Source organism: Aspergillus multicolor (assembly GCF_047715735.1).
Source record: "Aspergillus multicolor strain CBS 133.54 unplaced genomic scaffold BDW74scaffold_5, whole genome shotgun sequence".
Classification (NCBI taxonomy): domain Eukaryota; kingdom Fungi; phylum Ascomycota; class Eurotiomycetes; order Eurotiales; family Aspergillaceae; genus Aspergillus; species Aspergillus multicolor.
This window is the reverse complement of record NW_027395956.1, coordinates 508450-520271: the sequence shown is the minus strand read 5'-3', so window position 1 is coordinate 520271 and position 11822 is coordinate 508450. Positions and strand designations below refer to the sequence as shown.

The 11822-nt window shown below is 47.9% G+C and overlaps 4 protein-coding genes across 4 annotated transcripts; 2 read left to right on the top strand and 2 right to left on the bottom strand.

Annotated features, from left to right (window-relative positions):
- On the bottom strand, positions 1–251 carry BDW74DRAFT_175556 (uncharacterized protein; the record flags this gene model as incomplete). Its single annotated transcript, XM_073728364.1, has 2 exons — positions 1–156; positions 216–251. 2 exons carry the CDS (start codon positions 249–251, stop codon positions 1–3), a joined length of 192 nt encoding a protein of 63 aa, XP_073586500.1.
- Positions 252–3433: 3182 nt separating this feature from the next.
- BDW74DRAFT_175555 (TNT domain-containing protein) lies at positions 3434–4207 on the top strand (the record flags this gene model as incomplete). Its single annotated transcript, XM_073728363.1, has 2 exons — positions 3434–3502; positions 3557–4207. 2 exons carry the CDS (start codon positions 3434–3436, stop codon positions 4205–4207), a joined length of 720 nt encoding a protein of 239 aa, XP_073586499.1.
- A 597-nt stretch (positions 4208–4804) lies between these two features.
- On the bottom strand, positions 4805–5799 carry BDW74DRAFT_189202 (uncharacterized protein; the record flags this gene model as incomplete). Its single annotated transcript, XM_073731917.1, has 2 exons — positions 4805–5208; positions 5268–5799. 2 exons carry the CDS (start codon positions 5797–5799, stop codon positions 4805–4807), a joined length of 936 nt encoding a protein of 311 aa, XP_073586498.1.
- A 3281-nt stretch (positions 5800–9080) lies between these two features.
- On the top strand, positions 9081–11367 carry BDW74DRAFT_175553 (pyranose 2-oxidase; the record flags this gene model as incomplete). Its single annotated transcript, XM_073728362.1, has 8 exons — positions 9081–9114; positions 9171–9279; positions 9354–9425; positions 9480–9489; positions 9548–9624; positions 9688–9786; positions 9845–10451; positions 10528–11367. The coding sequence occupies 8 exons, from the start codon at positions 9081–9083 to the stop codon at positions 11365–11367; spliced, it is 1848 nt and encodes a 615-aa protein (XP_073586497.1).
- Positions 11368–11822: the final 455 nt, after the last annotated feature.

Genomic DNA, 11822 nt, shown 5'->3' with positions numbered 1-11822 from the left:
TTATTGAAGGTGAAGGAGCACGGTCCTATGTGCGGAGGCTCCCTGAGAAGAGTTTCCGTCACCACCGTATACCACTCCGTCACCGTGAGTTCGTCGCGGGCTTATGGCTGTATCCGAACCCGTAGCGGTTGAAGCCGGTTTCCTCCGTTGGCCTGTCTGTAGGTGTTAGAGTGTTCGGCTAGGGAAGGACGCTTGACCGTGGATAGGGTACGTACATTGACTCCGATTGCGATGTCTTCGCGGAAGTCCATCTTCGTGTGTGGTTTTGTTTTGGCGTTTGATTAGAACTACCTGATGCTTTGTTCCAGGTGGGGATATGAGGCGGCCTGATGGGGGCGGAGAGAAGGGCGGCAGTGAGAACGGCGATGAGAACGGTGATGAAGATGATGAAGAGCTCATTGAAGCAGGTTTATTCTTTATAAAGCATCTCGATTGCACTATCAGCCCACCTGGGCAGCATAAGTACAGTTAGGCAACTGACTCTTAATACCCAGACGCAATCAAACAGGCACGTCCAGTATAAATAAAAAGCAGAAAGAGCAACAGACAACCCCAACAGAGGCAAGCCCACATCTCCAAGAGTTCCAATGTGTCTTTTAACTATCTGCCGCAAAGCCAAACATGAAAAAGAAAAGAAAAAGAAAAAGCGACGGTAGTAGGCTCCATTCTGTCATTTCTGGCTCGCGAGCTCTCCCGGTCAGCAGGTGGACTGACTGTTTGAGTGCCCCAGTCGCTGTTAGAGACTGCCTGGTTGTTAAAGACTGCCCATCCAGGTCCATCTGGAAGGCCAGGGTCCCATCTTGGCAGATTCAACATTACAACCAGCCCACCAGTTTGTATTGCCGCCTGGGAGAGCGCTTGCGCGTTCACTTTATAGGTAAACCAGTCCCAGTCCTCGGTGTGCCTTACAAGAGGGTCCTTCGATTCAGTTACAGCCTCAACATTCTTAACCCATTGTTTGATGGCCTCCTGGGTCGCAGCAGAGACCAGGATCCGGCCATGAGGGCGCTTTTTTGAGGACAAACATTAGCTCAACACACCATCATATCACTGCGAAATTACGTAGATTGTCGGCTATGGCGTAAGCGTAGAAAGGCATGGTGGGTGAGGTGAGGTGGCTAGAATATCGCGTGGACAACAAGCGTATGAAGAGGCTGGTGGATATGGAGACCGCACACAATATGTCTGGACCGCAAAAGTCCAAAGACAGGGGCAGAAGCAGCAGATATAGCGTAGACTCGGCGCTCCCACTCCATCGTCGGGGACATCCACGAGCTTTGCTCCACAACCTCGAACGAAGAAAACCACACCCTCCGCCCGATAGCGAAGACGCACATGACCACCAGAGTATCTTTAAGCCGTGTTATCTCCGCCAAGCCAGCTCTGTTCCCTCCATGCGCATGGACGCCTGATCTGGGCGCGACTCGCTGCGAGTCTCATTATATGAGCAGCGTTCCTCGGGCGGGGAAGCGAGTCCCCTGGAGCCGGCTCACCTCACATAGGTTTAGAAGGGTCTTCCAAGCCATATCAAGTCCGCTGAACGAGCTATGTCGACTGCCTCTGATGAGAAAGCGCCGCGGCATTCCAAGTCAGATCAAGCGACGGGCAATGAAATGCTCGAGGGCTGCTGGGGCAGTCTGCTTCGAGCAGTCGAGCGGAGCTGACATTGCGACAATGCCGGCTGGCGCTGGAATAACGAATTGGAGCGGAAAACTTTCGTGGACGCCTTTTTAAGGAAACATACTGCGGTCTTTCAGCACCGCGCCCGGGGTCTCCTTGGTATGCTTGGGTCGCTGAATGCCGCCGGCTAGCACCCCCTCCTATTGCCCCAGATTCAACACGAGACTTCAAAACTGGTCGCTTGGCCTCCTTGTCCAGCTGCTTCGCTAGGTAAAGGACCCCTGAAGCCCGCTTACCATCGGGTCATGGCGTTGCGGAGTCTTCCCTTGAACAGCAACACTGCAAATAAAAGCAGCGCCTGGTTGCATGGTGGCCTACCGTAGATGGTCAGGCAAGAATGCCTTGCTTGAAGCGGAGTCCGGCTGAGTAGGATCTTGGGGCCCGAGTAACTACTTAGTTAATTAAGCTAGTTTAGTTTAGTTTAGTTATACTAAGACTTCTTTTTGAGAATTATTCTTAGTAGTTCGCACCTAGAAGTTGGCTTAAATGCCAATATAGAACCTTAACTCTGAAATCAAATTGTGCTTTGTCTGTGTAAATATAATGACTGGTTCTTGATGAACTGTTACCGGTTGGGCTATTACAGGCACACATAATTTATACTATTTTGAAAGTGGTTTGCATTGCTGTGAGTATATTAGGTTATAAACTAAAAAATAAAAATCTAAGGTGGTATCTAAATCTCTTTTAGCATAAGTATATGCGGTACTAGGTCAGTGTGAACCGCAGGAAAACATTTAATGACCCTGTTGTTTCAACTTCAGGTTATAACAACGAAGCAATCACCTTTGCCCTTAACTTGGTAGCAATTAGATTTCCGTCTCATAAGACTACTGATTTTGCTGGGTCACACTCGTGTAGTCATCAATGGTAGGCAAACACAGCCCTTCCGACCATCCCGACGGAAAAATAGTCCAGTCTATATGTAGGGAACTTATCTCCATTCCGAGACACTGTGACCCAAGGGCAATTGAAACCCCAGAACACCATTGCTACCTTTAGAATGCTACCAGCCGTCCAGTTCCAAGGATACGTCAACTCAATGACGCTATGCACGGCATTTGCTTTCTTTAGTTGCTTGCTAAGATTGGAATCTAAGTGATGCTCATTGCCATGACATGATAAATTACGAACTTGTAAGGCCAAACATCTGACGAGCTTTGTAGTTTGCAGCTTCCCATGAGTAAATTCCTAGTTTGGCTATACATCGGAGCATGGTTTTATCGCTTCTAAGGATAGTTACAACAAGGATCCATGTTTAGAATGACTTGAAAAAAAGCATCATGTAACCTAAAGCTCACGCTGCTGGCTTTTGTGTTATCATGCCATTAACAACATCTGTAACATCTCATACTGTAACGCTTGGCAGCCGTCATACTCTCTTCAAGACTTCTTGTTGGCAGCAGCGTCAGATCTACGCTGTACGGTTTATTCTCCGCAGCTCTGCCCCAACCTAAACAATCCTACTGGGTTTGCCGGAGGGGAACTGTAGATGACTCCACATTTAATCTGGATTACGACCTGTGTGTCTGGATCTGGCCTACTCCCAACATGACATCAACCATTAAGTGTAGATCTGCATTTGGGTGAACTAAAAGACAACATGTGTGTGTAATACCACATGTAGCGGTCATGGATATGTTGAATTAAACAGCTTATATCAAGCCTCTGTCGCCCCTATTGACATGTATCCTTATTGACAATTCAAAGTGACCTTTTGTTCCTCTTGAACCTCTTGCATACAAGCTTTACCATGCCTCGACTACTATATACTGTGACTTTAGTCCTGCTCATACTCATCAAGGCAATTGCCGCACTTGAGGTAAGTGTGCATGCTGATTCTCCAGACCCAACTCGCTAACCCGCCAACCACCAGTGCCCCAACGAATCCTGCGAGAAGCTCGCTACGGGTTGCAAAGAGTGCCTCTGCCAGAACAAATTCCTAGGACCCATAAGGATCGACCGTAACGCCACCGTCTGCGGCACAAACATGAAGTCGGTCTTCCAGGGGTACGATCTCCGGGGCAACCTTTGCATCAGCGACTTCTTAAAACAGTTTACAAAAGCAAACTGTGCAAATGGTGCAAAGCAGTATATATATCCAACAAGCGACGGATTCGACGGCCAAGCGAAGCCTGTTATTGTTAAAGTCAACACGATTTTGGATCGATTTGGCCATCCAAATGGAAGTTACCTGTCACCTCGTGGCGACCCTTACTCTCGCAGGGCTGCACCGCCGGGTAATCTTCAAACCAGACCTAACGCTGCCCCTCTCAGCTATTACGCATATGTGGTCAAGAAGGATTTTCCGGCATATACGGGGAAGGTGGCGCCCTGGTTCGGCCAGTCTGGGGGCGGAACCCAGTATTTCGTCCCTGGCAATATCTCCTTGCTACGAGATGCAGGTTACTTGCAAAAGGCGTGTTCCCAAACATTCAACTCTGAGACCGGGCAGTGGGCACCCAATGAAGAAGATGGCGATATTTACGATGAGGAACTCTATGAGTCCGTTCAAATTGCACATTGATGGACAGGGTTCTTACTTTCTATATTACCTCAAGCGGAGGTTACTTGAAAACTTGGTTTATGTCTTCCACTGCAGCATAATACTTCTGAGGTGCGGAGTCCTACTAGTCAGAAAAGTTAGTTATTGTTGGAATCTAATTAGTGCTGTACATTCCAAATATATTAGTATAAACATAGGCGTTTCCATAAATGACAAGAATAGTAGAACTTGGCAGGGTAACAGGGCAGACTTTCAACTGTGAAATGCCTAACTCGGCATTGCTTCAAAGTATTGGTTGCACTTAAGACTCAAGGGAGGTAGAGCATGATAGTACTTGCTTGCTGATGTTATATGAAATCAAGAGATACACAGGAACCAGTTCGAATCTAGAAATTTACTTGCCCCTCATCTATGCAAGATACAGGATATTAGAATCACGCAAAATGTTTTACTTCTGTTTCTTTTGACCATACACAAGTACGCTAGTAGATAGTAGAAAGATAACTAGAAACAGGGATTCACTTCATAAAGATTTTGTAGTTGTGGGATCTGGGTCAGAGGTTGGTTTGATCCCCATAGAATCGAAGTAGCGCTCAGTGGGCTAGCCAAAGATAAAATCTAGATATCAAAATCCAGCCAGGCATCGAATTCCAGAGCCATCCACACATCAATCGCTCCCATATTACCTCCGTCGCCAGCGGCCCACTCATGGCGCGGGTAGGAGACCGTGTTATTTTTCCGGTAGACCGCGTTTCTGGTGGCATCCTCGTGCCATATTCGGCCGTGTTCCTCCAGAGGTTTCAATCCACAATATAGTGGATTTTTCGGCGGCTTTGGAAATGCGTTCTCGTCAAGCGATAGTGCTGCGACGGGAATGATGGAGTCGCAGGTCGATGGTCGCGACGACCACATGCCACCAATCTTCTTGTCTCCATTGTTAGGTGTCCCCTGAGAAAGACAGGTGTGGAGCTCTTTGAAGGCGTTGTCACTGTGGTTGTGGTATTCAGCGTGGACGTTTGGACCTAGTGTAAGGCCGTGTCAGCGGATTCCTCATATACCTATACAATGTGTCTTCTCTCACCTGCGGTCCAGAACTGCATGTGGCACAGGTTTTGCTTATTATCTTGCAGGCGAAAATGAAAGCCAGTCAAGTTATAAAAGTCGTACCCCTTGAAATTACCACCCCACCACAGATCCTGCACCTTGACGAATGCGAGATCAGGAAATCGAATTCCTTGATCGCTAAGGTCGAATGTCGTTGTCACTGGCACGGCCGACGCTTTGCTCCATCGGCCTGGGGCCCGCCTCTGTACTAAGTGAAGAATGATGGCTCCCAACCGATCATCCGCTTTTAGCACACTGTTGCCATGATGCCTTAGGGTAGCCTTTGCAGGGAACGGTGCACCTCCTAGAGGCCGACGCACTCGAAGGACTTGCGTTTCGTTGATGATCTCTTTTACAGACCCAAAGATAACCTTGATCCCGTCTTCTCTGTCCAGGCTCAGCTTATCGCCTGGTGGGAAAACCTCGACGCGGATCGAGTAATTAGCAATGTCAATCAGCGGCTTGGTCAAGTATTTTTTGACGTGTTCCGGCCGAGGCAAATAGACCATTCCCTCCTTATCCCAGAGGGTGCCAAGTATTTGAGGATCAGCGACCGGGAATCTGCGTCGATTGCGGTGGAGCGTCACCACAGGATCCCGCTCTCGGTAGTACTTCTTCACATGGTAGCTCAGAGAGGCCAGATCAACCGTTCCTTCTCCAGAAAAGGCTCCAACTGTACATCGAGCGGAAGATCCTTTTGCAAGGTGCCATTTGGCAACAATCCCCTTGTCAAGGTCTATCACCTTATAGCACCAGATCCCCTAGGCAGTTGAAGTCAGTACTACTGTTTGTTTATGGTATATAAGCATTGCAGGTTTCGCATACGCACCTTATTTGGGGACACTCCAGTCACATCCACGTCCTACAATCAGGCGGCTGTCAGTTTGAGGCCACCTCCATCCGCTATTATACTGACCGGAGTATTGCCCTGAGCATCGCGATCCACTGGTCCGAACATTGACACCAGGAACTCATCCTCCCCATCACCTGCATAAAGATGTTAGTATAGTGTATCGTGTGACAGTTGTAGGAGGTCTATCACCATCAATGTCCGCACAAACAATATTATGAACAGGCCCGTCACCCCAGCATTGTTTCTGAGTGGGCGTTCCATAAACGTCCAAAATATGACGTTTCCAGGGATTTCCCGGCTGACCGCGGCCTTTTTTCGTATAGAGGCTGATGTACGGGCCATGGAATGGTTCATTGACAGCGACATAGGCAAAAGGGTCGCTCCCCATCCGTCCCGCATCTGCAGTCCCGGCTCCCCATAAATCGCCGGCTGCAGGAAAGAAGTTATTTTCACGCTGTCCGGGCATCCGTGCTTTTCCTTGGCCGATGAGCTCTCGTCTCCATTGACCACCCTGGTAGTACAGTCGGGAGACGCCATCCATTGATGCGACGAGCAATGAGTCAAGACCTCGGGGCCCATCCAAACTACCATAGTCAATACGAGAACGTACATGAGAACGGTCATCCAACATAGCGTACCTTTTCTTGTAGATCTCGTGAATGACCCGGAAGTGGCCGTCGTCGACGATGTCTTTCCTCCATTCAACTCTGCAATTGGAGACAAACGAATTTAGGCTACTGAATAACAAAGAAGGGCTTGACCAGCAACATACACGTCTTTGACAACCTTATCGTCCGGCTTCTGGAAACAGATCAGGGGCACAGGGGTATCCTGTATGATCGTTAGTAGACACCCAGTGGGATCCAATCCCAGTTGTTCAACGCTTACCTTGTCAAATGGCCCATGGACGACTGGGGCGGCAATGATCTCGGGGAACGTTCTCTGCGTAAAATAACCAACTGCAAGTCGGTGAACTGTCGGCCACCGTCCAATGAAATGACGCTTCCATGGCGCTTTGGTATTGAGGCCTGGGTTTTCCAGCCATATTATATCCCCGCCCTTGGGATCAGAATTAATCATGGTGTCGCCGTAATTATAACCCACGATTACATCATTAAATCCATTGCCCGTCATATCCAGGGAGGCCGTCGGGACAGGAGTAGGGAGTTCACAAATCTTGTGCGAGGTCCATTCTAAGTTCCCAATCAGTAACCATGTATACCTCAAGTTGGCTCCAGATATCAATCTACTCACCAGATGGTGGATCGTACACAAAGTCTACCAAATGTCGCTCCACTTTAGCCTCAGACTGCCTCATGCCGGATGGAACTCAAAACTCACCAAGTGCCCCACTAGTCGGAAAGGAGGACCTATCATTGGTTTCTACCCCTTCCCGCACATGGACCCAGTTGGGATCGTTTGCAATGGTATCAGGACCTTCCCTTTTAGGATTTTCAATATATTCTATCTCTCCTTCCAGACCGGACCTAATCAACAGTATCAATACTGGTAGGGAGATGGGCCTATAAAAGGGGCAAAGAAGGCAGAGCGGTCGTACACAATTAGCCCAGGGGCTTTGTCATCTTTGTGGTAATAGAACTTGTCAATCCAATAGCCATCCTTTCGATGGTGAATAATTTGGTGTGTAAAATCAGGTGCGTGAACCTTAGACTTAGACATCTTGCTCTCTTGTTGGTGAAATCTAGTCAAACAGAACAAAGTGCAATGGAATATCAGTTGGAAGACCACTGAAACAATATTGAAACTAAAGGCATCTATCTATCTCTGACCCTCATGGCCATTTTTAAAAGCCAGTCCTCTTTTTGGTTGCCTGTACTGCCGATTCAGCGTACTGGAAATCAAAGTCATGATGTGCAGGATTTCAGTTCTAGATTTCCGTCGCCTTGAACAGAGTTCGCCCCCAATATTGGTTATGCTGCATGTGTAAAGAAGACCACGTATGGGAAGGATATTTGAAAATGGCAGCTTACTTTCCAGTCAATTACGCATATTTGATGCAAGTAGCAGGAGCCAGCACTGATTGGTTGGACTGGGCACCCACAGTTTTGTGTCACAGTTTCGGAATCTACACGGTAGTACAAGCATGTAGGGCTTCTCAGTCCTTCCCTTTCTTCCAGTCTAATGAACATGCATACTTCAATTCATCAGTACTCGAACCATTGCAAGTTAGCACCGCAACAAAAAATCCCATTCAATTTTTATTTCTACTTAATCATATTACCATGATACCGTTTGAACTAACTACTCTTGTGCAATGTACTTCCTGGTTTTTTTTTTGGAAATTATTTCCGATAATGGGCCCCAGCAATTGCTTCTGGAATTGATTTCCGCTACCTAGTGCAACCATAATCTGTGATTTGGTCTACTCCATGATGGCTGGATGCGGTTAATGCTGCAAGACTCTGCAATTGTTGATTATGGTGCTGGCGGGTTCTAATCCAGACCAATACAATCTGAATGGATGTCATGATGCGCTATAATTCAATGTTGACTAAAGTTAATTTCACAAGATATCGGCCAATTGACCTCGTTCTAGCAAGCACACCCTTGAAAATGCTCCCAGGATGCATGCAAACAGGTGAGATTAGAAGTCAATGACACTCAATCAGTTGTAGTCCCTTGGTCATTTCCTTACCTTAAGTGTTTGCAACACTGTTGGCATCGTTAAAAGTCTCTTCCATTGTGGCAAGAGAAGTTAATGACGCTTCGAATCTTAGTCCTCTGGTCATCTCTCCACCTCGAGGATTGCAATACTGTCGGCATCATTATTAGTCTCTTCCATCATGACAAGAGAACAGCAAGCCTTGCCCTATAAAAACCCGATCATGATCAGTCCTGTTTTTGATTCCAACAACCTTCTCTTACAGAAAAACATTACTACAAACGTGAAGCGAAATGTCAACGGAACCTAGCAGAATGACTTTGCCTGATGAACCCTGCGATGTTCTAAGTACAGGGTGACACCTATCCTCATACTTTGGGCTACTAAATTAATCCTTCTCATAGTCATCGGCTCCGGCCCTATTGGTGCGACGGTTGCAAGGGAGATTCTCAATCCCAAGTCCGGTACTTTACCGAAGTCTCCAAAGGTCATTATGGTGGAGGCTGGAGCACAGTACGTCAGCTTTCCAGAAGTCTTAATTTGGACCGGAGTCATAGATGATTAATTTCAGCTTTTTCTTGGACTAGAGAGTCTAAGATACCTGGACAGCACAAGAAGAATGCTGTTGTATACCAGAAACACATCGATTCTTTTGTCAAGTATGTGTCTAACGTCTCTTACCCAGTAATACTCGCATACTTACAAATTTCTAGTGTCATACAGGTAACCAGCGACTATCTGTATTGCGCCAGAAAACAATATCCTAATGCAATGCTTGCAGGGAAGTTTGTTTGCCAGCTCGGTACCAACACGAGTCGATGCAAACCTCAAATTGCCCCCTGTCTCCTGGTCCCCCCGGTGAGCTTCATTTGCGACCATACCTTACGTGCGTACCATGAGATGAGCTGACAACCACAAAAGGGGTAAACAAAACTTCAACGGACAGAACCAAGATCAGAGCATCTACACGAATCTGGACGCTAATGGTGTGTCACGCAATGTCGGCGGGATGTCAACCCAGTGAGCATGGCAGCTTCCATTACGCAACGGCATTGGGCTTCCACTAACAAAAAACCAGCTGGACCTGCGCCACGCCCAGACAGCACAAGCTGGAGAGGTCTGACATTTTCGATGACGCCACCTGGAATACGCTGTATGCAAGAGCCGAAAAGCTAATCGGCACTCGGACGGACGTCCTCAAGGATTCGATCCGGCAACAGCTGGTCCGGGACATTATCCTGAAACCCAAATTCCCAACCCGTGGAGTCACAGACCTCCCACTAGCTGCGAAAAAAGTGGAAGGGAAGAACTTGATTACCTGGTCCTCCTCGGCTACAGTATTCAAACACCTTATACCTGACCACAAACTGGACTTGCGGGAGGAGCACATCTGTGAAAGACTAGAACTCGACAGCAGTGGACGCAACGTCAAATCGGCAATTGTCAAGAAACTCGCACATCCCATATCGGCACATGGTACTCATAAGGCAAAGCACACCGATAGAATCAGAATACGCCCAAAATATGTGGTTATCTGCGGGGGCCCAATCCTCACGCCACAGCTTCTGTACAATTCTGGATTTCGCTACGACGACAACGACTACGCCTACGACGACAACAACGACGACGATGATGATGCTGGATATAATGCGGGAGCTCAATCGCCATTCTACCTCCCGGCGCTGGTACGGCCTCCACACTTGTTTCCCAGTCAAGCAAGAGCGGCATAGGGGTGAAACACTTGCTGATTTGTCCCCACAGGGCCGGAATCTAACAGAGCAAACGATGTGCTTCTGTCAAATTGTCCTAAAGGACAAGTGGGTTGAGATCCTAAAGACAAAAGACTGGTCCGAGGCATGCAGAAAACATCGGAAGAAGTACGACGAGACCGCAGACCCCGTCCAGATACCCTTCGATGACCTGGACCCCCAAGTCACCCTGCCCTTTACCAACGCCACCCCATGGCACACCCAGATCCACCGGGACGCATTTTCCTACGGAGCACTGCCACCTGCCATTGACAAACGTACCATTGTCGACCTTCGTTATTTCGGCGGGGTGGAGCCCAGATGGAGGAACCGCATCAAATTCTCCAGCAAACTCACGGATGCATATGGCCTGCCGCAACCAACATTCGATTTCAAACTGAGCAAAAAGGATCGTATCCAGTCACATGAAATGATGAAGGACATGGAAAAGGTTGCCGCAGAACTGGGAGGCTATCTCCCGGGCTCGGAGCCACAGTTTCTCGCCCCTGGCCTAGCACTGCACGTATGTGGCACGACCGTCGCTCAGCGCCGAGACCCGAAAAAGACAGAAGCAGAGCAGAAACAGACATCGTGCTGCGATGAGAATTCTAAGGTATGGGGCGTGGACAATCTTTACCTTGGTGGCCTCAATGTCATCCCAGGGCCCCCCAAGTCCACAAACCCCAAAGCCCCCAGTGCGTCCAATGCATCCAACCCAACTCTTACTGCCATGTGTTTCGCCATAAAGGCTGCGGAGGCGATACAGCGCAAGCTGGACCCAGCTAATGCGGCTGATGAGGAGGAGGACAGTGAAATCGACGAAATGCCCCCAGACTCCAGTGATGAAGACTAAAGCCACGATATTTGCTTCTTACTGGTTCCACTTTCGTCTATCCTTCAGCAGGTGCGAAATTGTCTGGTCCACGACACTTCGTAAAGAAAATCCTCTGCAGCGGTTTAAAAAGAGATATCAATCCAAACTCGCTAGGAAATATTAGTTAGTTTTGTTATTCAAAAAATATTCAGAGAATTCGAAAAGCAGAGCTATGTACTTTGAAGAAACATGAGGTAGGCAGAGTACCTTAGCAGGTAAGTCAATTATCTTGAGGGGTAATTGAATTACTTCAAAGGGTAAGTAATTTACCTTTAATAGTGAGTAAATTAAGTGAGTAAATTACTTTAACTTACCGCGCTTACCCTGTTAAAGCAGCAATGTCCGGATCAGGCAGGAAGGAGGTGCTCGTAGTTTTGGGGATACTAGAAATACCTACCTACCTCCATAGACAAAACGCATTGAGTGAGCCCCTG